Source organism: Microcaecilia unicolor, chromosome 3 (genome assembly GCF_901765095.1).
Source record: "Microcaecilia unicolor chromosome 3, aMicUni1.1, whole genome shotgun sequence".
Taxonomy (NCBI): domain Eukaryota; kingdom Metazoa; phylum Chordata; class Amphibia; order Gymnophiona; family Siphonopidae; genus Microcaecilia; species Microcaecilia unicolor.
This window is the reverse complement of record NC_044033.1, coordinates 385,464,282-385,490,488: the sequence shown is the minus strand read 5'-3', so window position 1 is coordinate 385,490,488 and position 26,207 is coordinate 385,464,282. Positions and strand designations below refer to the sequence as shown.

Genomic DNA, 26,207 nt, shown 5'->3' with positions numbered 1-26,207 from the left:
CTCTTAAATGAGGAAAAGCTAAAGAGGTTAGGGCTCTTCAGTTTGGAAAAGACACGGCTGAAGGGAGAATATGATTGAGATCTACAAAAACCTGAGTGGTGTAGAATGGGTAAAAGCGAATCGATTTTTCATTCTCAAAAAATACAAAGACCAGGAGACACAATGAAATTAAATGGATATATTTTTAAAACCAAATAGGAGGAAATATTTTTTCACTCAAAGGATAGTTAGGCTCTGGAACTCATTGCTGGAGGATGTGGTAACAGTGGTTAACGTATGCTGATTTAAAAAAAAGATTTGGACAAGTTCCTGGAGGAAACGTCCATAGTCTGCTACTGAGATGGACATGGGGAAGCCACTGCTTGCCCTGGGATTGGTAACATGGAATGTTGCTACTAATTTGGTTTCTGCCAGGATCTTGTGACCTGGATTGGCAACTGTTGGAAGCAGGATGCTGGGATAGATGGACCATTGATCTGACCTGGTATGGCTATTCATATGTTCTTATAAAAAGGGGGGGGGGGGGGGGGATGTGCATTTCACCTCTGGAGTTTTTAGCCAATTCAAGCAGCAGTAGTTTTTAACTCCTGTGCACTGGAACCTATATAAGTCAACTTAACCCCCCCCCCGTGCACCTTAAAATCTCTCTTCCATAGAGCACTGGCAGTGCAACAGTACACCAAGGCAGCCTGAGACCAGATCTGGAGCGCCCCCTCTGACTCAACTTCTTGTTGCTGCACGAGCGGGACAGGTCAGAGGGAGCGCTCTGGAGCAGACCTCAGGCAGTGTACCAGCCAGCTGAAGGGGGGGGGGGGGGAGGAACTATGTTGCCATTCATGCTGACGGGGGTGCGAGGTGTGATTACCACTAATTTTTAAGCTTCTATGGGCATTACCTATAGCTATGAAGACCCCAGGTTTTTTCAAAATACTTTTTGGCCTACATTTCTTCACTTATATAACCACAAAATGACAACTTGGAAGAGTCTTGTTTGTTTGTTTTTTTAAATATTAGAAGCAGAAAAGTAAAGAGAAAGGAATGATTAGCTGTGAAATGCTGGAGCATTTTCTGGCAAAAGCAATTTAGCCTATTCAAAATCTATTTTCCTAATTGGACAGCAAACTTGTGGTCAGGGCTTAGAAACTTGTTCCTTTACTAGTTTAAATTAGATTTTGTTTGGCCCCAGCTGTCAGATTTTTCCCTGACACTTTCTCACAAGTACTTTGCAGAATCTCAAACAGTAAATCTTTTCTTGTTACTCACTCCCAGGGTTAAGTGGTGGTTTGTCAAGTCTACTTAAATTATTGCTGGAATTTCTTCCAGGAATGTCTAAATCCCTTTTAAATTCAGGTAAGTTAACTGTCTTGACTGCATCCTAAAGCAACAAATTCTATAGCTCTATTATGCAACCAGTAGAGAAAAAAAAAAAAGCCACATTCTCAGATTTGGTTTCTACCTGTTAATTTTTTACGCAGTACCCTTTAGTTTTAGTACTAGTTGAAGGAGAAAAATGTTCCCTATTTATTTGGGATTCACCTCAACTTTTCAGCGATAGCTCAATGTGAATTACACATAGGTACACTAAATATTCCCCTGTCCTCTAAGGGCCTACAATCTAATTTTTGGAACTGGAGGCAATAAGGGGTTAAGTAACTTGCCCAAGATTGCAAGGAGCAACTGTGGGATCTGAACCAGGATATTAACCTGTTCCATCTGACTCAAGATTTTATAAACCTCTATCATATACCATCAATCTTTTCCAAGCAGAAGAGCCTTTATCTTTTTAGCCTAGCAGAGCCATTCCATCCCCCTTATTTTATTGCTCTTCTCTGTACCATTTCTAGTTCTGCTAAAACTGTACATAATACTCAAGATGCAGTCATACCATGAATTGATATAGAGGTATTGTGATATTCTCCATGTTATTCTTCACTCCCTTTCCAAATAATTTCTAACATTCTACTAATTTTTTTTTAATATTTATTTAATTTCAAAATAATTCACAAGAAACAATCTTGTACAGAAAGAATAATGTCACCTGTTATAACTCAAAAATTTCACAAATAACTAAATTTTCTCAAATGACATATACATCTCAAGTCCACAATAAAGGCAAAACACAATTCAAAGTTATAATACTTAATACCAGGAAAATAGTAGGGGTATACCACCCGTGCTTATAATTCTTACGGAGTAGATATCAAGGGGTTTGCTAACGGTGAGGATACATCCGGGCCTTGTTTAGAGTCCAAAAAGGTCTGCAAATGTTCACTCTCATAGAAAACATACTTAACAGATTGCAATTTTATCACACATTTACAAGGAAAATTTAACCAGAAGATTCCTCCTAATTGGAGGACACGAGTACGCAATTTCAAAAAGGATTGACGCCTTTTCTGTGTCTGTTTAGATACATCTGGAAATATCTTAACTTTACAGTTAAGAAACATATCCTCTCGGTGAGAAAAAAAGGTCTTTAAGATCCAATCTCGATCAGGCTGTAACACAAAGTCCACTATCAAGGTAGCTGCTTGTACGCCTAATAGGTCATTTTCTATTGTTTGAGAAAGGTTTAGATTTAACTCCTCAAATGGTATTTCTGATCCTGCTGTTAACACTTGATCTGTAGATTGCTTAGTATAAGGCGCTAAATAGTAAATCCTTGAGATCGGCGGATATAATTGATCAGATATTTTCAAAACTTCCGTGAGGTATCTCTTAAAGGTTAACAATGGGGCCACTGATGGCACTTTAGGAAAATTTATAAGTCTTAGAGTTTTCATTCGTTGTTTATTTTCTAAATTTTCTATTTTTCTTTGCAAAAGTAAATTTTCTTTCATTAGTGCCATCTCTAATCTTATCAGTTTCTGTTTTAATAGACTGTTCAAACACTTGAGTTTGTTGAATTTGTTTTTCCATTACTTCAATTTTATCAGAAAAGGTTTGAATAGGCTTTAAAGCAGAGGAAATTTTTTGAGTAAAAGAGTTTTCCAGACTCACCAGGGTGTCCCATATGTTTCCCAAGGTAATTACTTCTGGCTTTTCTGTCGTTAGAACCTTTGTTTGTAGCAAATTCACTTCCTGAATCTCTCCCTAGGCTCAGGCTCTCTCCCCTCCGTTGCAATTCCTTCACCTCCTGTGGCATTCACAGCGTCACACTCCTGCTGCGTTGGACTCAGCACTCTACTGCTAATGTCTGCCCCTGCTCCCAGATCAGTTTCCCCCAATTCGGGTCTTAACGATCTGGGACATCCACTTTACAGCGTTGCCGGCATCACAGGAGGACTCCGCATTTCAGGGCTCAATGTGATGTCTCCTTCTAGCGGGGAGAGCGGTTCACCTCTCACCGTTCCTCCCTGCAGCAAAGCGTTCTGCCCTGTTCCTCCTGCTCGGGTGGTGAAGCGATCCATTGGACCCAGATGAGGTTGCATTGAGGGTGCTGGGGAAACCCTCTGTCTGCCCCTTCTTTTAGGCATAAAATTCAATAAGGAAGTTGAGGTAAGCAAGAAAAAGAAAGTGAGTCGGTGGAGCTGCTTCTCTCACCTCCTACTCGGACGCCATCTTGCCGACTCTATTAATTTGTTTTAAACACCTGCTGGTTTCATTTTTAAGTTGATTTGATCAAACTCACTGTTACCTTTTTTTTTTTTTGTAATTTCATGCTTGCATTAGCCTTCCGCATATGTGATGTCTTCTACATTTAATTGCAATTATACCTAAGTGGATTAAGTCAGCATATTTTGAAAGGTGTTTCTCAATGTAGCAGCAAAGCAAAGATACTTACCTGTAGCTGGTGTTCTCAGAGGACAGCAGGCCGATTATTCTCACACTTGGGTGACCTCATCCAATGGAACCCAGTGCGGATGCTGACTAATGAGTACAGTAGAAAATTCTAGCAGCGTCCCACCATGCATGTGGCTTCCCACCAACGTGCGAGCTCGGGTCCTCCAGTCAGGTGAAAAAGCAAAAAGTCTACAACTAAATTCAACTGCTAGAGGAGGTAGCAGGGTATGTGAGAATAATCGGCCTACTGTCCTCAGAGAACACCAGCTACAGGTAAGTATCTTTGCTTTGTCCAAGGACAAGCAGACCTTCTTATTCTCACATCTGGGAATCCCTAGCAACCAGGGTCACCGAAAACAAGAAAGCTAGGATAATTGAGTCTCGAAACATCAAGACTAAAATTTCAAATCAACCTTAAACTATATGCATACTAGCTGTGTAGGTGCAGCCTGAACAGAATAAAACAGGACCTAAGAGGGTAGAGTTGTATTCTAGACACTGAACAAATTCTGCAAAACTGCTGGTCTGAACTGACTGTCATGTCGGGTATCCTGATCCAAATAGTAGTGGGAATTGAATGTGTGAAGAAGCCCACGTCAAAGCCTTGCAAATCTCCTCTATGAAGGCTGATCTCAAGAGAGCTTCCAATGAAGCCATGGCCCTGACACTGTAAGCCGTGACACGTCCCTCTAGAGTCAGCCCAGCCTGGGCATAAGCAAAGGAGATGCAATCTGCTATCGAATTTGAAAGTGTGCATTTACTGATGGCCACCCCCAATCTGTTGGGGTCAAAAGAAAGGAAAAGCTGAGTGGACTGTCTATGGGCTTCAGTCCACTCCAGATAGAAGACTAAGGCGAGTATGCAGTAAACTTTCACCAGGATGGGTATGAGATTTTGGGAAAAACATTGGCAGAACAATTAACCAGAAGCCTTTTGGATATGATACTGTGTATCCACCTTCTTGGGTGTGACCTGCACTGTGAGGGGAGGTTCCTAGTTCAACAGTGTGTTCCCTAAGGATAGGGTGCAATGGTACAGTGACCCCTTCCTTAGGAGGAGACTTATAGCTCAGAACAGACAACATCTCTGTTCTGGGCTCTTCCTCCATCTCTAACTTAAATGGGATAGCCGCAGACATCTCCCTCACAAAACTAATGAAAGAATGCCTCAGGTGGAGATTTTTGTCTCCCTTGAGGAGGAGAGGGACCAGGTGGAATTTCATATGACTCCTTCTCTGAAAAGTAACACGCATCCTCATCTAACTCCCAGTTCCAATCAGATTCTTCTCCATATTCAGGAGCAGGTGAATGAGTCTGTACCAACCTCAGCCTGGTAGAGAGATGTCCACGCTCTGAAGAGCCTTGAGGTGCAGCCCTACCCCTCAGACTCTGGAGAAGCTTCTTCCCTGCTGTAGAAGGCAGTTATTGGCTGCCCCAACATTGACACCCTGCAAGGCATCGGCATAGAAGATCTGGGCACCAGTATTTATGTAGCCTCGGAGAGGACCTGGGGCTGTTCCACTGGTGGCGCAAGCACAGATGCCAAAGTGGGAGCCCCCTGCAGCAAATGCACCAGTTCCTCTCGAAGCATGCCGCGGAACCGCTCATCAAAGGTGGGCATCAGCAAAGGCATGGGAGCTGGGGCACAGGAAGTCTGAGAAGATGTCGGTGCCAAACCAGTGGTGGTGGGGACCAGGCCACTCGATGACTTGTGCACCAGAACCTCTTCTAAGAAGGGGGAGTGCGTCTTCCAGTGCTTTTCGGGTATTGAAGGATCCGATGTCCCAATGCTCCCAGCACCATGCGTCGAGGAAGACCGATGGCTTCCCCCAAGAGTCTCGATCCTCCAGTGCCAATGAGGACGTCGCCGAATCCGTACGTATCCTCAGTGACAGGTCCAATGCTAACCGGTCCTGGGGCCTCCTACTAGCGTCTGGTGTTGAGGCAGATGGAGACCCACTCAATGCCGGTGCACTCCCAGTGGATACTGAAGACTGAGCAGCCATGGAGGTCGATGCCATTGGTACTAAAGTCGATGTTTAGGCCTTTGAAGAGCCAAAAAGATGCTCCATTTGGGCCACTTGCACCTGCTGAGTTCTCACCTGCATTTTTAAACAGAGATCACAATCAGAGGGGTCATGATCTGGCCCAAGGAACCCGATGCACCAACTGAGCAAGTCTGTAGCAGAAATCACCCATTTACACTGGGTACACCTCTTGAAGCCACTGGTGGTCTTCTGCGACATTGAAAAAAGAATCTCGGCCAAATTAAATTCCTCAATCTTGAACTGTGAAAAAAGGGACAGCGTTCAAATTGAGGTTGGTGCTGTGGCCTGAACAAGGCAGACACACCAGGAACTAAAGAATCAAAAAATGTCTAATAAATAAATAAAAAATAGAGGGGACGGGAAAAACAAAAACACATAAAAATTTCAACAAAAGAGAAAAATATATCTGCACAGGAAGTGTCAAGCACAGTGTGAGAAGAGCACACACGAACACATCCATTCAGCTCCACAGAAAAAGAAGACTGGAGGATCTGCACTCGCGCACCGGGCAGAAAGGCACCAGTGCATGCATGGTGGGACGCTGCTAGAATTTTCTACTGTAATCACTAGTCAGCATCTGCACCGGGCTGTCTGATGACATCACCCACATGTGAGAATAAGAAGGCCTGCTTGTCTTCAGAGAACAATGTGATACTTATCTGTACTGTACCAGAAAGCAGCTATTTTGTTATAGTAGCATGTTTTATCTTCCAGAAGGAGGCAGACATGCAAAAACACTAACTAGAAAATGGATGAACCCAATAGCAACATCAAAATTCTCATCGAATTAAGAGGATAATGGCTACATAAGCCAGAGCTCGACAAGTCCCAACTGTTAGGTCACCATAGCACTTAGAAATTTCCTCAAGCACCCGGGATTTTCCTGCTTAGCTACTGCTATTGGTGCATGTGTTACCTTTTCTCTGTGAATTTGAGCCATATGGTATAGAACATTAGTGTTGGCCTCCTGAGATGTGAGACCCCAAGAACAACACAAGAAATTCCTTTATCACAAGGCTCAAACAGAGAGAGAGAGAGAGAGAGAGAGAGAGTGTGTGTGTGTAGGGAGGGGATGTAGCTGGCTATTATGAAAGGGTGTAGTGGATGAGGGAAGATATACAACTCCCTTATTGAGTGGTAATGATTTGTTGGGTGGGGGGGGGGGGGGAGATATGGGCTAGGGAATTGTGGACTGGTTTCCTGGGTAACAAGAACTAGCTGGAGGAATAACTGATTCAGTGTGAGAAGAGAAATGTTACGATAGGGAAGGGAAACTGATGGGGAAAAGAGGGATAACAGACTGGGAGAGGATAGTTGGGGGATGAGAAGAGTGTAAAAGACTAACTGGGTAGGGATGGGGGGAAGCTATTTCTGCCTGTGGCCTGCAGTGGCATATTAGGGTCCAAATTTATTCAGCTTTCTTGTCCCTAGGACATGGAATGGGAAACAGTCTTAGTAAATCAAGCCTTAAAGGAGCTGAAGCAGATCTTAAAGGAGATCTCTTCCCCACCTGCTCTTCAGCTTTGGTGGATACACCGATGCTGAGGACTTGGAGAAGGGGATAAAAAAAATGTCAGCTGCTGGCGCTAAGATTTTGGTCTGGTTTCTAAATCCAAAGATAATTTGTCAAGGCCTGATATAAGCCATCTTGGATTTTCACCATGTGAGATCCCATTTCTTGTTATACTCCCGGTTTCCCCTTTCTTGTTAAAGCCTCACCCAATATCTTGCCTGAATGACACCTGCATCTTCAACTAATCAGAAGGGCTAGAAGGTCATTCTCCTCCTAGATTCACTCTCTGTGTAGCTTCTTTAGCCAACAGGGTTTGACAGTGCAACATCAGTAGCATCCCTGAGATCCAGCCTGTCATTTTTAAGGGATACCCAATCAGTCAAATCTTGATAAAGAACAAGACTTAACTTAAGACCCCTGCACTGCTGCACAGTGTTATGGGATGAGTTACAGGGCTGCTGCACAGTACCCCTTTAATGCAACATTAACTTACTCAAAATAAGCTATAATTGAGTATGAACTTTCATAAAGTTGAATTTCTCTAAAGCAACAGCAAGCTCTCATTTATTTACAATTTTCTAAAATATTCTCATCAATATTAGATTTGTGGAAGATGCCAATCTCACAGGATTAAAAAGCAAAATCCCCCAGTGCTGAATCCAGAAAGCAGTAATACTAACTTACCAACAATTCTTTTCCAAATCTGCATCTTAGGAAGGAGGCCAATTCAATCACCAGGTCTACCAAATTTCTAGCCACTCCGTCAAGATGCCAAATAGGTAACACTCATGGTAGCATTTTCCAGCACGCATATTCACACTTTGGGCTAAGACTGTCAACCCATTCCAGAGACAATCCAGACTGCTTGAAGGTCACCAGCACTAGGGAAAGACTTTCCTCAACAATACATTTAAAAGCTTTATAGCCTTCCACTACTTAGTTTACCTGATTTCTGAACACAGGATACCAATACAGTTATGTATAGACTTGTATTCTATGCGACTGACCTTTTCTTGTTAGTGCAGGGTGTGTTGAACATGGGATACATGGCAGTTTCCAGAGGCGACACTAAGAAGCAAAACATACGAGGGTCAACTTCAGTCTAGTCAACAAGGATGAAGAAAGACTTTCCACTGTACAACAAGAAATTAGAAGAGTTACGCTGAGAGAAATCCCCAACTATGCAGTGAATTCTGAGAGCTCTTGTGTAAGTCTCATAATATTTAACATCACAGCAACACTGCAAAACATTGGGGTTGCAGTTTGAACAGTAAGGACAAAGCACTGCCCTGAAATGGGACAATATGCAGAGTAATAATCTTAAGGGGAGTAGTAATGCTGTCATGAATAGACTGTAAGCTCCGTTGAGCAGAACTCATAAGTGATTAGTAGCGCTATAGAAATAAGCAGTAATAGTAATGTAGTAAATGTTGGCATATAAAGAACTGCACAGTACATCCAGTCTGCCCAAAAGGGTGAGCCAAGTTGAACCCGGCGCTCTGCACAGGTTCAATTTCTTCATGATTAAACACTGGAATATATAGAGGGGCATTTTCGATATGATATATAAATCCGATTTTGGACATTTCGAGGAAAATGGTCCAAAAATCCAGTAGCAAACATGGCCATTTTCAAACCAGAAAAACATCCAACTTTTTGTTTCAAAAATGGCCATTTGCTAAATGTTTTTGTGTTCAGTGCATCTATCTTTTTGGACTATTTTCGAGAAGAAAAAAAAAAGTCCAAGGGGAACACACATAAAACAAGCCATTGGAATAAAAATAAAAAAATAAATAAATTGGAATATATGGGTGGGGTGGGGGCAGCATTCTTAGTAGACTGGCTACAAAGACATCCCAGAAGAGCAGTGGGACACCCTAGGGGACATTGCAGTGGACATCACATAAAAAGGTCCCAGGTACACATCTCACCATTACCCCCATATAGTGTACGGCGAGTCCTCCAAAACCCACCAAAAACCTACTGTACCCAATACCCACTACAATATCCCTTATGGCTGCAGGTGTCACCTGTATTGTGGGAACAATAGGTTTTTGGTGAGTTTTGGAGGGATCACAATTTCCACCACAAATAAAGAGTGGGATATGGGCCTGGGGCCCCTTTTCTATAGTGCACTGCACAGACTACTACCGTGTTTCCCCGAAAATAGGACATCCTCCGAAAGTAAGACCTAGTAGAGGTCTTGCTTAAATTTGAAAATATAAGGCCTCCCCCGAAAATAAGACCTAGCAGGGGAGGCCTTATTTTTCGGGGAAACATCGGGGTCACCCCCCCACCCGAGATCGCCGGCTCCCCCCCTCGATCAGCGGCTCCCCCCGCCCTCAGTCGCTCCCGAAACTAACCTCTTAACCGCTTCCTTTCACCTTCACACTCGCCGCAAGCAGCAGGGCTGGCCACTCCTTCCTTCCGTGTCCCGCCCTCGTCTGACGTTACGTTTCGTCAGGCGAGGGTGGGACACGGAAGGAAGGAGTGGCCTGCCCTGCTGCTTGCGGCGAGTGCGAAGATGAATGGTGAAAGGAAGCATTTAAGAGGTTAGTTACTTCCGGGAGCGACTGAGGGCAGGGGGAGCCGCCGATCGAGGGGGGGAGCCGCCGATCTCGGGGGGGGGGGGGGGGGGTGACCCCGATGTTTCCCCGAAAAATAAGGCCTCCCCTGAAAATAAGACCTAGCAGGTCTTGGGGAGCAAAATTTAATATAAGACAGTGTCTTATTTTCGGGGAAACACGGTAGGCTATTCCAGGGATGTGCTTGCACCTCTAATAGGACTGGCCAAAATATTTGAAGCTGTCAGAGGCTGTATTTACTGTTTCTTTCACATATTTAGGGGGTGGGAGGGGGTAAGGGACCATTGGGGAAGTAAGGGGGAGGTCATGCCTTAATCCCTCCAGTGTTCATTTCGGGCACCTTTCTGTGATTTAGTTGTGACTGAACCAGGTCTAGACCAAACTGTCTAACTTTTAGCCCAGGACGTTTCTGCTTTGTTCAATTATGGCAGAAAGACGTCCAAGTTTTGATTTAATTGGATTCCATTCCTTTTCTATATAGTGTTCATCTGTATTTATCCCATGCAGTCTTGAATTCCATCACCATTTTTGTCTGCACAGGCTCCCCCAGGAGGGCATTCCAGGCATCCACCAAACTTTCTGCGAAAAAGCGTTTCCTGACATTGTTCCTAAGTCTCCCATTCTGCAACCTCAACTCAGGACCTCTAGTTCTACTGCTTCCCCATCTCTGAAAAAAATGAGCTGGTAACAGAAATAGCAACATAGCCAAAGATGCAGCCCAACTATTGTTATAACAGACCAATACCGCATTACAAAATACAAGGCTTACCTTGTTTTCCATAGTACTTTACCAGGAAGTGGATGCATCAGGCAGGGAACCACCATTTTGAGGCGGCGCCCGAAGAGGAGGGAGGGAGTGATAGACCCTGCCTCCCCTCCTCCAACTATGGACAAGGTAGGCTGCGAGATGGTGGGGGTGAATCGGGGTGGAGGAAGGACTAGAGGTTCCACTAGACCATTTTTTTTCAATGTTGGGGGGAGGAGGAAGTAGCGGTTCCACTGGACCACCAGGGTTCTTTAGTGCTTGAGGGGGCCTGGAGGTCCACTGGACCCTCCAGGCCTTGTGTTTGGGGGAGAGAAGAGGGCTTAGGTTTGAGAAGTTCGGGAGAAAGTCCCGGACCTGTCAAACCTCTTCAGTGGGTCTCCCCCATTCCTCCCTTGCTGGCATATACCCTAATGTCAGCTCCGAGCTGGCATAGAGTTTGCAGCAGGAGCAGTGCCCTTGTTTGGCGTGCTGCCCACTGATTATTAAGGAGGAATGCGGGAGACCCTCACTTACATGCAAATTTGCGTTCAGAGCCAGCGAACAAGTTGTTTCATGCGCTCACCGGCTCCAATCCTGGGGCACAGGCAAACGCAGGAGCTAGTCCGGTGTTAATGGCCTCTATCGCTCGCGTTTGCTGCTGATCATTGGAGTCTCAATGAAATTACATGGAAATGTGGTTTATGATTAAAGTTTATGGATTATTTTTTCTGAAGTGTATGATTGAGAAACAGAGGTGTATACATTTTTATTACACATGTTGTTTTCTAAGGCCTTCCCCTCCATTTAGGATTGGAATATATGGAAAAATTAATTCTTACCTGATAATTTTCTTTCCATTAGTCCCAACAAATCGATCCAGAGACTTGTGGGTTGTGTCCCTCTACCAGCAGGTGGAGATAGAGAGAACCTCCGAGGTTCGCTATATGTGGACCTGTGCAGCCAGCTGAATCTCAGTATGAACGATACCAAAGCAGTGGAATGGAAACAATAGAAAACTCTCCTGACATTGTCAGACCAATTGCTCAACATACTTCCACCACTTCTATATTTATTTATTTTTAATCAAACGAAGGAACATTCAGAACGGAACCTGAAAAAAACGAATCAACCGCAACAAAACCGCAGACAGTAAACCCAGGGCGCCTCTAGATTGATCTTTTGGGACTAATGGAAAGAAAATTATCAAGTAAGAATTAATTTTTCCTTCAATGGCATCCCACAGATCAATCCAGAGACTTGTGGGATGTACCCAAGCAGTCCTCAAGTAGGGCGGGACACCCCCAACCCAGCAGAAATCACCGACGAGCCAAACACCACATCTTGACGAGCTGCCACATCCACCCGATAATGACGAGTGAATGTATGGACTGAAGCCCATGTAGCTGCCCTGCAGATATCTTCCAGAGAAACCAAACGGGACTCTGCATAGGACGAAGCTTGAGCTCAAGTAAAATGAGCACGAACTTGCAAAGGGGCTTGCTTGCCCAATGCCACGCATGCAGAAGAGAAGGCCTCCCGCAACCAACGGGCTATGGTGTCCTTGGACACCATATGACCCTTCTTAATGCCTCCAAAAAGGATGTAGAGATGGTCAAAAAGACGAAATTCATTCGTCACCTCCAAATACCTGAGAAGAGCCCGTCTCACGTCGAGGCAGTGAACAGCCCAGAATTGCTCAGGGTAATCTTCCCAGCAGAAGGCCGGCAAATGAAGGGACTGCCCCAAGTGGAAACGAGAAACCACCTTGGGCAAAAACGAAGTAACTGTCCTAATCAATACCCTCACTTCCATAAAACGCAGGAAGGGGTCTCTGCAAGAAAGGGTCTGCAACTCTGAAATTCTCCGAGCGGAAGTAATGGCTACTAGGAAAATCGCTTTCAAGGTGAGATCCTTAATCGTAATTCCCAATAAGGGTTCGAAAGGAGGACGCTGAAGTGCTTTGAGAACTAGATTAAAGGTTCCAGAATGGCAGAACTGGCACATGAGGAGGGCGCAAACGATTTACGCCCCACAAGAAACAAACCACATCCGGGTGGGAGGCGATGGACGCCCCCTGAAGCCGGCCTCTAAAACATGCCAGAGAATTGCCACCTGCACCTTAAGAGAACTCAACAAGAGTGATTTTTGTACAGCCTCCTGAAGAAACGCGAGGATAACTGATACTGAAGCCGAAGCCGCTGACAATCCCAAACTCGCACACCACAAATCAAAGGTACACCACACCTTAGCATAAGCTATTCAGGTGGATCTTTTCCGAGCCTACAGCATTGTAGCGATAACCGCGTCCGGATACCCTTTTCTTCTGAACCTCGCCCTTTCAAGGGCCAGGCCGTAAGACCAAAGGGGGAGGGATCCTCCATTGTGACTGCCCCTGGCAGCAGGAGACCGTGCTGCACGGTAGCAGAAAAGGACAATCGAATAGAAGCCTGATCACATCTGCGTACCAGGGTCGTCTGGGCCAATCCGGGGCCACTAGAATCACTCGACCGGGAGTCAGTAACCTGCCCACCATTGGCCACGGGGGAAAGGCATACAGCAGGCCCCTGGGCCAAGGTTGAAAAGGGCATCGATGCCTTTTGAGTCCAGCTCTCATCCCTGCTGAAGAAACGGGAAACCTTCGCATTGAATGCAGTGGCCATTAAATCCATCTCTGGCATCCCCCAACGGGCAGTTATCTGATCAAAGGCCAGAGTGCAGATCGTCCACTCCCCCGGCTCCAACTGGTGGCGACTGAGAAAGTCCGCTTGCACATTCTGTGATCCCACTATATGAGCCGCTGTCAAGAAAGAGAGATGAGTCCAGATCAGAGCCGCCTCGCGCGCTAGGGGTTCACTCCTGGTGCCCCCGACGGTTTATGTAAGAACTCAAACTGGGCAACCGCGAAGAAGAGACAGAAACTCCTGAAGGGCCAGACGAATCGCCCATAACGCCAAGCGGTTGATGGACCATGACGCCTCCGTCAAAGTCCAAACGCCCTGGGTCGTCTGCTGCAGGCAATGAGCCCCCCAGCCAGACAGTGACACATCCGTGGTCACTATCATCCCGTCCGGGGTTGCCAGAGGAATGCCTAACACCAGATTCTTTTGAATAAACCACCAGTGAATGATTGTGTGAAGATGGGCCGAACATGGTACCCGAACCTCGTAATCCTCTGAGAGTGGAGACCAACGGCTCAGAAGGTGCCACTGCAGTGGGCGCATGTGAGCTGTGGCCCACTTTACCACGTCCAAGGTGGAGGCCATGGAACCTAGAACTTATACATAGTCCCAAGCCCGCGGGTTCGGAGTTTGAAACATGCTCTTAACTGAGCCTGTAACCACTGTGCTCGAGCTGAAGGAAGACAAACTATCCCTGTTCAGGTATTGAAGCACACCCCCAAGTATTCCAGCATTTGGAAAGGCGTTAGGCTGCACCTCGGGAAGCTGATCACCCAACTGACTGAAGCAACCCGACCACTATTGGTTGCCCGCCGACTCACCTCGAAAGAAGACGCCCGCACAAGCCAGTCATCTAGATAGGGATGGACCTGAATCCCTTCCTTCCTGAGATAGGCCGCCACTATTACCAGGACCCTGGAAAAGGTCCGAGGCACTGTGGCTAGGCCGAAGGGCATCGCTTTGAATTGAAAATGATGACCGAGCACTGCAAAGCGAAGAAAGCGCCTGTGGGGAGGCCAAATTGGAATATGTAAATAGGCCTCTTTGAGATCGAGAGGTCAAAAATTCCCCTGGCTGTACCGCTGCGATCACCAATCGGAGGGTTTCCATGCGGAAAAGCCGAACCATTAAGGACCTGTTGACGCACTTGAGATCTAAGATGGGTCGACAAGAACTGCCCTTTGGCACCACAAAATAAATGGAGTATCGACCGCACCCTCTTTCTGCTGGGGGTACAGGCTGGATGGCACCCAGCCGTTGTAAGTTGAGGAGGGTGTGTCGAACGGCCCCGCACCTTGGCGGGACATTTGCAAGGAGATTCCAGAAGAGTCTACTATCGGACGAGCCAATTCTAACTTGTAGTCGTCTCTGATAACCTCAAGACCCATTCGTGAGATGTTACCCTGGTCCACCCCAGGAATAGGGACAGTCTGCCCCCAATAACCGGCTGGATATGGACCAGGGCCCCTTCATTGGGTGGACCTGGCTGCGGGTTGGTTTCTGTTACCGGAAAGGAAGGCCCGCCTCTCACCTCGAAAGGGCTGAGGCCTCTGAGAAGACCTTGCTCTCTGAAAAAAGGCCCCATGACCTGGACGGTAACGCTGTGTATCCCTAAACTTAGGTCCCGCAGGTCGTACAAACTTGGACCTGTCCTCCGGGAGGCGCTGGCCCTTAGAGTCACCAAGGTCCTTCACAATCTGTTCTAAGTCTGTCCCAAACAAAAGCTTTCCATTAAAAGGAAGCCTTGCTAAATGTGACTTAGAAGCCATGTCTGCAGCCCAAATGCCACAACCACAGCCAGCAATGCACTGTGACCACTAGGGAAACCTCCTTTGCCGAAGCCCTCAAAAGATCATAAAGAAGATCCACAAGGAAGGCTAAACCGGACTCCAAGGCTGGCAAAACAGCTACAAGATCTTCCGGAGAGGAGGCTTTCTGTACCCATGATAAGCATGCCCACGCCGCATAGGAGCCACAAACTGAGGCCTGTCGGGAAAGGGCCGCTACTTCAAGGACAGCTTCAAGCAAGTCTCAAACTTACGATCCTGAGGGTCCTTGAGCGCTGTGCCACCCTCCACAGAGAGAGTGGTTTTCTTAGTGACCGCTGTGATTAAGGAATCCACCGTAGCGACCTTCAGCAAGTCTAAGTCAGGAACAGGTAGCGCGTAAAGACGCAACATAGCTCTAAGCAACCTTAAGCCCACTGTCCGGCGTATCCCACTGCGCTGAAATAAGGATCTTCATAGCCTCATTCACATTAAAGGAACGAGGTGGGCATTTGGTGCCAGACATAATAGAGGGCACCGGACCTGTTCCCCCTGACGATTCAGGGGGGAAATGGTCAAAACCTCAAAAGCCCTATATCAGGGAGGGAAGCTCTTCCCTGTGAAAAAGGTGGGCAGCCTCAGAGAGCAGGATGACCTCATCTGCCAAATCCAAAGATTCTGAGGGAGAGCCTGGAGATAAAACCGGGCCATCTGTGTCAGATGGCTCCTCAGGATCCAAAATCTCCACCCAGGGACGTTTTGGCAGGAAAGACTGAGAGGCTGCAGCAACCAAAATTTGCAGAGGAAGAGACGGGGCTGCCTGAAGAGAAGCTCCTGACTTCTTCAAAAGAAAGGCATTGTGCATTAATAAAACAAAATCCGAGGAAAAAGGAACTGCAAGGGACTCCCCTGCTCCCTGTACATCGCTTCCCTCCATCGGAGCCTGTGCCACAGAAGTGCGCTGTGCCTCTTGTTTATCAACCACCACGTGCGGAGCGGGTCGCGCCTGAGAGGAAAAAATGGCACCCACCAACGAGCGCTGCACTAAATGCCCCAAGGAAACTGCCGAAACTATCCCTTGCGCTTACGACTCACCGGACACCTGAGGGGAACCACCGTCGCGCTGACACCCGCTGCAGGCTGACAGCGGCAGGACTCACACTCCTCCGATGCTGCTCTCTAGCCCCCACACGGGGAGCAGCGCTTAGCCACCTCAGAAGGCACTGACATGCTCCACAAACGCCTGCCCCAAAACTGACTCGGCAGAACGTCTAGTTCCTCCGTATGATTAAACAAAAACAAAGTCTCTTACCTTTTTTTTTTTCTTTTAGTCAGGAGAGAACGGAAACACCCGATCAGGCCAACAACCCCGGGCGACAGAAGAAAAGTAGGGGGCGACCAGGAGGGACCTGGCACCACCAGGTGTACACCACAAGCTGAAAACAGCCACTCAACCCCTGTCTGTGCTAAACTAGGCCCAAAGGACACCAGTAGCCAGATCAAACCAGAGATGTCCCTCCACCTGCTAGATAGAGAGAATACTGAGGTTCAGCTGGCTGCACAGGTCCACATATAGCAAACCTTAGAGGTTCTCTCTATCTCCACCTGTTGGTAGAGGGACACAACCCACAAGTCTCTGGATTGATCTGTGGTATGCCATGGAATGCAATGTTGGAATACTGATTGTGGTGAAATGCTTTGAATCTATATACACAAAATCAGTTTGTTAATATAGTGTGGTTGTATATATTTCACTCCTCTTTGGGATATTTGTGAACATCAGCAAAAGCTACAATCGCTATCCCTGTTCCCATTCTGTGGGGCTATAACTCCAGTCACTGTATATGTGCTTAGCATGGTTGAGAGAAGCACTAGGGGTTTGTTCTCAGAGGAAAACGTCCCTTCCACCACATGAGTCAATAAGGGGAAGCACAGCCACCACAGGTAATCACCCTGAAGGAGAAGCAAGATGAGAATGAGAACCCCCCCCCCCCCCCACACACACACACAAACACACACACAAAAAGTATCCCAAAGTGCTATAGAACATAATGCAAAGAAATGTGAGCACAACTTGCAGTATGAGTTTAATAGGGCAGCCTTACCTCTCTTCTCTTGTGCTGCTCCTGTGCAAGGGACAGTCACTTCATCCTCATCTGTCACATAGTGCAAAGATGGTACTGTGCCCTAAACAAGCAGCATTAAAAAAAAAAAAAAGCTTTATTGACTCCTCTCAAATAACAAGGGCACATGTCCAAACCAGTCAAGCAATTGCAAAACCCACAGGTACTTTTAGCCACACATTTTGCATCAACTTCCGAAGGGAAAGCATGCATGGATGTTCCCTTTGAAAATTACTTATGGAAACAAGTTTGTTAGGGATTTTCTTCACTTGCTTTGCCTGCTAATATTTTTTCCATGCAAATCTGTGTGTTACTGACTCTCTCAAACTAACTCCACCTCTGAGTTAATTTATTTTTCACACAGATAGAAGTATGAATATTAATTCTTGCACATGCCTTTACCAGACATGTCAAGTGACTCTTCTCTCCCCAACATTTAAGGCAAATCTGAAAGCCTAGCTTTTCAGACAACCCTTTGGAGATTAGGGCCCAAAACTGGCTCAAAACTGCTGTCAGTTGAATCCGTTTTTGGTTTTCTCTGTATTTGATTGAGCAATGTGTGTTCTTGTACCTTCTTTTGCATGATTGTACCCTTTTCTATCAAATATTTGGAGTTCCTTTTGTTTTCTTTTTGACTCTGTACACAGTTTGCTCTGTTCAGTTTAGGCAGTTAGAATGGTCTAGCAAATCTAAATAAGCATTCAGGCTCCTAAGGGTGTCTCACTCCATCATTCCAGTCTGTGGGTCAGGCATCTCTTCCCACCTCCCCCCTCGAGCACAGCACCTCTCCCTCTTTTGTCCTCTCCCCCTCCACCATCTGGTACCTCTTTCCTTGCTGCAATTAATCTTGTTGTGCCGGCACCTTCAGCAATAGGAGGCTGCTTCAACCAATCTGAGGGCCTTCCTTCAGCCGCATCCCACCTTCGAGGAAACAGGAAACTGCTTCTGAAGGGGCAGGACACAGCTGAAGGCTGGCCCCCGCATTGGTTGAAGGAGGTTGCTATTGCTGAGGGTGCTGGTAGTACACAGTAAGATTAAATCACAGCACGGAAAGATGACGATCTGCATCGGGGGATGGGAGCAAGAAGGGAGACAGGTGCAGCATCAGGGGGCGAGGAAGAAAGGTGATGGACAGGGATGTCAGGTAGGGGGAGAGAGATTCAATGAGGGAGGTGAGGAACAGGGAGCACAAAGAGGGAAAGAGGTGCTGGACTTGGAAGGGGGGACAACAAGAAAGGAGAGATGTGCAAGGACCTGCAGAGAAAGAAGGAAGAGGGAGAGGCACTGGTCCTGCAAAGGGGAGACAGAACAGGAGCAAGGGAAGAGAGAGGGAAAGATGCTGGCATGTATTGTGGGGTATAGGGATACAGACAAGATACTGGACAGGGCAAGAATAGAGACACAGAGATGGGAGATGCTGAACATGGAAGGAAGACAGGGGTGATGCTGGGTCAGGTAGATAGGGATGCAGACAGAAGATGATGGTGGACATGAAGAAAAAAGAATGGCAAAAAAAGACAAGAAGACTGGCAAGATAGTTAAGAGACAGACAAGGGGAAGCAACTGCTTGCCCTGGGATTTGTAGCATGGAGTGTTGTCACTATTTGGGCTTATGCCAGGTACTTGTGACCTGGCTTGGCCACTGTTGGAAGCAGGCTACTGGGCTAAAGGGACAACTGGTCTGACACAGTAAGGCTACTCTTATATTGTTATGTTAAGATGTATTTGATGTAGTATTGTTACCAATTTACTGTTTTATGTTTTCTCCAAACAATTATCCTACATCTTTGGGTGTCCATGAGCACAGATTTAAAGCACCGAAGTCCAGTTTTTGTTCAATACTTTTCTTTCATGTGAAAAAGTGAAATTTAGTCATACCTGGTAATTTCTTTTCCTTTTGACCTGCTGCAAGTGTTTGCACAAGTGAGTTGTATCCCCTTTCTTACTAGCAGATGGAGGTAGAGAAAATGATTTCTTCTAGGGATCTCACTGGTAAACGAGCTGATGCTCTCTGGAAAAATCCAGTATGCCACAGCAGCGGAAGGTCCCATTGAACCTGATATGAGTGGGAAAGCGCGGGGTACAAATGTAACAAAAAAAAATATATATATATATATATACATATATATATAACACTCTCATTCCCCACCTAACCAATGCAGCACTTAAATTCTCTTTTTTTTTTTAAAATAAAATTAAAATAACAACACTTGGAGAGCAGCAGAGAATTCTATGAGTCACCTGAACTGAAGTCCTCTAGGGTGAGACGCAGACTGATGCAAAAGGATTAAAGGAAAGTAAATTAACATGTATGACTAAATTTCACCTTTCATGGCATCCAGCTGCACAAGCAGAATCTCACTGGGCAGGGAGAAAAGGCCCCTGAATGATTGCTCTGCCAAAGTCCAACCAGGCACTGGCCAGTAGGTCCACCTATAACCAAGAGGTTTTCAATGGGGCTATCCTGAAAACCCCGACTGGCTGGGTAAGCTCTGAGGACTGGGTTGAAAACATCTGCTATAATGCTTCACAGAGAAATAAAGTGACAATAAGGTCACTTCTCTGCAGATATCCTCAGATGAGGCTGCTCGGGCTTGAACAGAAGACACTGTTTGCACACGAGTGGAGTGTGCTCAGAAGCCTGAAGGCACTTGCTTGTTCCTGCAAATACAAGCAGCCTTAATGATCACCTTTATCCATCATGCAACAGAAGCTTTTGACACTGCCTGGCCCCTTATAAGGGCCATGGAAAAGGATGAATGATCAGAGATGAAAGACATTTGTCTCCTGCAAATACCAAAACAGAACTCTGCGGACATTCAGTTTATAGAGTCTCTTGGATCTCGCATCTGTACCCTGGATCCAGAAAGGAGGGCAAACAGACCTCCTGATTTACATGGAATGGAGAAATCACCTTTGGAAGGAAGGATGAAGTCCCCAAAAAAGAGAGAAATATGGGTGCTGACAGGACAGAGCTTGAAGTTAAAACTCCTGGTTGAAGCAACCACCACCAAGAAGACCATCTTCAACAAAAGATCCTTGAGTGAGGCAGCCTCCCAAAGCATATTAAGTACCAAATTCAAGTCCCAAGAAGGAAGACAGTTGAACAGGGGCAGCAGATGTGTGACTTCCATAAAAAAAAAAAAAAAAAAAAAGATCAATGCCCCCGTGAGCTCCAGGTAACCCCTGCGTGTTGATGGAAATCAGTAGCAGAGAAGGAGTAGGTGGGACTGACTCTTCACAAACATCGAAGGAGACATATGTGTGTTTAGGAGTCTTTATTGCAAAACATCAGAATGACTCAACACAGCGGCTGTGTTTTGACGCCTAAATGCCTGCCTCAAGAGTCTTGTGAGAGGGTAGGTAAAGGGGGATCCGGGAAGGCACGCAGATGGGGGGTGCAGGCAGCCGGGGAACCCCAATGGGGCAGACTTCATGTGCACAACACCCACATTCAAAAAGCTGCGCTACCGGAGGCAGAGAGGTTGGCCGGGTTAAGGAAGAAGAGGAGGAACTACCAGTCCCAGAATCCCTCTCTTCCCCACCCAGCTGTGCAAGAGTTAGGGGAGGAGATAGAAGATTGGGAAATGGTCTCTGAGGAAGGTGATGAGGGCCAGCTGGAGAGGTTGGGGGCGGGGGAAGTTGAAGAGGAGGATAAAATGGAGGTTACTGAAGGACTAGAGGAGGAACAGATGCAGATTGGAGCTCTGGCTCAAACCCGAAAAGCTGCTGTAAGAAGGTGGCTAGCTGTGCCTTGGAGAGACTGGTGGAAGACCAGAGGAGAGAGACTGAGGCGCTGGGGGAGATCTCTACTAAAGAGGAAACAGGTGCAGCCCCTGGGAGAGAAAGAGGGCTGGGCACAATTGAACCCCAGTCTGAACCAGGTGGGACCAAAGCTGTGTAGCTGTGCTGTAAGAAAAGACTGTGTAAACTGTTTCATACTGAAAAGGTCTGGGCCTGCAACCTACCCAGCTATTGTGTTTTCCTTCTGATAATGTACTGTTCCCTAAAAGAAGTAATTTTGGCTAAACTGAAGTTATATGGACTGTTTAAACCCTGAATGAGACTTTTGCAGCAAACCTTAACAACCTGGGAGTAAGGTGTTTTCCTTTTGTGTCTATGCTGAATGGAAGCAAGAAAATAAAGTTTTTTTTCTATAAACGTTTTGCCTTGATTGAGCCTCTGTGGAAACAATAGAGAGAGGAGGAAGTCCTGCAAGCTCTCAGGGGGTCTGGCGCTGAGTTCCCAGAACAGGCCAAGGTGGTGTGGAGCGAGGCAACAGTCAGGTGAAGAAGGAAGCTAAGCAGGGTCGAGCCCGGCTGGGTCCTGGAAGGGGGACCCAGCTACAGTCTACAAAACATATAGTAAACAAAGAGATAAAAAATGTATATAAACAGTAAAAGCAGACACAAATATAGAAGGTAATGCATACATAAGTAAATTTATATACATGCCGAAATTGGATAATATACACATGTATAAAATATAATACAAAATCAATAAGAATAAAAAAGCAAACGGCATACATATAAAAGAGCAATTCGTATTTGGAAAAAGAATATGAGAACCCATCTATGAAAACCATTATCGAGTGGGTGCCAAAAGGTGCAAGATATGTAAATATACGCATATATAAAATATGGTATATTTAAAAATAAGGTTATATATGGAAGAGCACTTCATATTTGAAAAGAGTATATAAGGACACATCAATGACAAGCATCATTGATTAGGTGCCAGTGAAAGTTAAATTAATATATGACCTTATAATTTGCTGCTGGTTATAATGCTGATTTCAAGAGAGGGTATAGAAATAAGTCTCTGTTAAGTGTAAGTGGGCTGCCAACGTAACCCTATGAAGGATGAGAAAAGGAAACACAGTAGTCGCTAAAGGAGGAAATGAACGAATGAGAAGGAAAATATCAAACGTTCTCAAGTGTAATACTGAACATATCTAAACCCTGACAGACCTCTGCGCCTCGAAATTTATTGTAGAAAGGTGATGCTAAAAAGGTGAGATCAGAGATGCTGATCAACCTATTAGTATTTGAACTAGTGCTTTGTGAAAAAAGGAAGGGGCACTGTTAGCGGTCTCAGTGAAGTATCAAGAGAGCGTACTTATATACTCTGTTCAAATATGAAGTGCTCTTCCATAAATACGCTTATTTTTAAATACATCATAGGGTTCAGCCTATCCAGCACTTTGGACCCCCAGAAGACACAATCCATAGCCTCCCATTCTGCCAACACCATAAGGGACGTTCTGGCAGCTCTGCTATCTGACCTTTTCAATGCTTCTCTAGAGTACGAAATAGTCCCGGAAGACTGGAGAAGGGCGGATTGTCACGAAATGTCTAGTTGCCCACCTGGGGCTAACTCTGCGGCCACCTGGAGGGTCTGTCCCCAGCACAGCTCAGGTCCACCTGCACCTGCCACTTGTGCTCTACACTAGCACCCTCCTGCCACCGACTGGGCCACAACCGCCTCTGGTCGAGTCTCCTGCTTTCAAATTATCCCCAGTGATTTCTAGGTTACTGGAGGCCACACTCCCAGATGTCTCACAGTTCCCAGAAAGCACCCACAGACCCAAACCACCAGAATTCTTAGTCAGCCCAGACAAGCAGAGCAAACAATTATGTTTATTTTCATAAAAATATTGAACAGTGAACTATAAAACAGATGGGAAAAACAGCACACAATAGCAGGTAATCTAAACATTTTATCACTATCTGAATAGTGCCTGGAAAGTACAGGAAATATAGCTGCTCACAAGTTACAGAATATAACTGATCACAGGGACTCAGCTAGCCTGAAGTTTAGTCTGATGTACTGGTACTACAACAAGTTACCTGCTGGCCCTCATAGAACTCTCTATTTCGGGCCTTCCGATTATACCAACTGTTTTGCTTAGTTTGGGCTGCCTGCAAGTTATCTCTGACAAAGCCCACAAGGTCTTCTAATTTCTAGTGCATATTGACTACATATTCAATTACAGGGGTATCAGAGGTGTCAAATTTCCCCCCCCCCCCCCCCCCATGTTCTCTTATTAGGTCAAGGGGCCCTCTCACCCTCCAGCCATAAAGCAGCTCAAATGGGGAGAATCCTGTAGACTCCTGAGGTACTTCTCTGTATGCAAACAGTAGGTAGGGCAAGTATTTTTCCCAGTCCCCTGTCTCTATGAAAGCCTTTAACATATGGTTAATGTCCCATTAAATCTCTCCACCAACCCATTACTTTCAGGGTGATATGGGGTGGTACACACAGATTTCACTTCACAGTGTGCCCACAGATTTTGGATCAGCTCAGACATAAACTGTGTCCTTTGTCTAAGAGGACTTCTTGTGGATATCCTACCCCAGGAAAATATTTCTATCAGGGCAGTGGCAATTTTCTCTGATTCTATGGAGGATAAAGGTTAGTGCTTCAGGATATCTAGTAACAAAATCCATCACTGTCAATAAGATCTTTTCCCAGTCCTGCTAGGGACAGCTAGAAGTCCCACTATATCCAGCTATCCTCTCAAATGGTTCACTGATAATGGGTAAAGGTTTTAGAGGTGCTCGGGGATGATCTTGAGTCTTACCCACTCTTTGGCACGCACTACAGGTTCAACAATAATCAGCTACAGCTCCAGATACTCCTGGCCAATAGATGTTCTGTGTCAATCTCGTGCGTGTACATGTTACCATCTGATGTTCTGCTAATGGAATGTCATGTACAATCTGTAAGAGTTGTTCCTTGTATGCTTTGGGCACTATAAGCTGCTTGCCTGCTGTCCATGGCCTGTTAGAATCAATGGGATCAGTCTCTGTACAGCAAGCCCCCTTTCAATACGTATGTTGCAAGGTTCGGTTCTTGGTCTAATTCTTTTAAACATTTTTATAAGTGATTGCTCAAGGTAAGGTTTGCCTCTTTGCAGATGAAAGCAAAATCTGTAATACAGTAGACATCTCTGATGGTGTGGATAACATCAGAAAGGAACTAGCAAAGCCTGAATGGTCCAGAATTTGGCAGCTAAGATTTAATTTTATAAAATGCAGGGCCATGCATTTGGGAAGCAAAAACCCAAGGGACTGGTACAGCTTAGGAGATGAATACTTCTGTGCACGAAAGAGGAACGGAACTTGGGTGTGATCATTTTTTATGATCTTAAGGTAACCAAACAGGTAGAAAAGGCAACAACAAAAACAAAGGATGTTTGGGTGCACAGGGAGAGAATAAGAGCAAGAAATGAGGTGATAACATTTAGAGTACTGTATACAATTCTGCAGACCAAACCGTCAAAAAATATATAAACCGGATGGAGTCAGTCCAGAGGGTGGCTACAAAAACTGTCAGTGGTTTTCCTCATAAAGCGTAAGGAGACAGACTTAAAGATCCCAATATATGTATACTTTCCAAGAAAGACAGGAGGTGAGATGATAGATGTTTAAATATCCTACATAGTATAAATGCACAGGAGGCAAGTCTCTTTCAATTAAAAAGGAAGCTCTGGCATAAGATGAAGATGAAAGGGGACAGACTCAGGAGTAACCTGAAGAAATACTTTTTCACGGAAAGGGTAGTGAATTCACTGAACAGCCTCCTGGTGGAGGTGGTGGAGATAGGCTATATTTGAATTCAAGGAAGCAGAGGGCAACTACATAAGATCCCTCCACATTTTAACTTGGCCCCTATCACAGTAAGCTGCCCCACCTCTTAGGAAACCAGCCCCTGTAAGGTGTATTTATTCTTACCTGTTAATTTTCCTTTCCTCGAGTCCTGCTAGACCAGTCCACACTAGTAGGTTATGCTCCCCTGCTAGCAGATGATGGAGACAAAGAAAATTTGAATATTCCAGTGACATCACTGTCATAAGGAGTGATGAAGCCTGGGACAACTCAGTCTGCCAGTGCCAAAAACTATACCATAATTAAATATCCAGTAAACAAATCAACCAGAGATTCCCAAAAGGAGCTGTCTGCAGGATATCTACACTTTATAGATGTACAGTATATATGCAACCAGACTGAGCAAGAGTACACTCAGACAGAAGCCTGGACAGGTCCTTCCTGTGAGGGATGCTGGTCTAGCAAGATTCAAGAAAAAGAAGTCAAGAAGAAAATATTTCACCTTCCTCATTATTCTGCAAGACCACACAAGTGAGATGTGCCCAAGCTTTATCCCACAAGACAAGACACTCTCTAGAACCACTCCGCTGAAACCGCTGTCTTCCCTGATCAAAACATCTACCCATAATGCTTCATGAAAGAATGCAGCAACCACCTTGTCACTGCCCTGCAGATATCTTTCAGTGAAACTGCTCTAGCCTACACCCAGGAAGCCACCAGTAACCTAAGTCAAATGTGCCTGGAACACTTCTGGAATCACCTTGTACTTTTATCCAAACAATGTACACAAAACTACAGCATAAAATACTCTGAACAGAATCACAGTGTCTCTAACAGTAACTCCAAATAATTCAAAAATGCTGAAATACAACCCTCAAACCCATCCCTTCAATGTACAATCTTATTATTGCAAACTTACAAAAATATTAAATATTGATACTAAGTGAATGGCTCAATTCTCCAGCTAGTTAATTGAGCACGTCTCTAGCGCTGACCAGCACTCCTGGGCCACATGACCAAGGCAGTAGCCTCCCCTCCCCCCCCCCCCCCAAAGAAACTGGCATCTGTTGTGACCATCACCCACTCTGGGGGATCCAGAGCTAGCCCTGTAACACATGACTTGGCTGACTCCCCCACACTATCTGCTCTTTGAGGGACACCGGAAAAGCCAGAAAGAAGTGACTGATGTAAGGGACACCACCATAGTCCTTAATAGCTGAAGATAAATCCAGTTTGGCTTTGAGAGTCTGGGATTAAGTGTCCGCTGAAACAGAAATTTGCTCGCTCTTTTCTGCAAGAGTAAATGTACTCCACGCTTTGTATCAAAGCAAACTCCAGGACCTGAGTTTGAACCAAA

The 26,207-nt window shown here is 45.5% G+C and overlaps 1 protein-coding gene across 1 annotated transcript in view; it reads right to left on the bottom strand.

Moving 5' to 3' along the window:
- ESCO2 (establishment of sister chromatid cohesion N-acetyltransferase 2) overlaps window positions 1-26,207 on the bottom strand; it is a 146,292-nt gene that overhangs the window by 63,951 nt on the left and 56,134 nt on the right. Inside the window, exons 5-6 of the mRNA XM_030198671.1 lie at window positions 17,223-17,304; window positions 8,351-8,411 (exon numbers count right to left, since the gene is read on the bottom strand). Of these exons, the coding sequence (XP_030054531.1) occupies window positions 8,351-8,411; window positions 17,223-17,304 (143 nt within the window). The remainder of the gene's footprint in view (window positions 1-8,350; window positions 8,412-17,222; window positions 17,305-26,207) is intronic.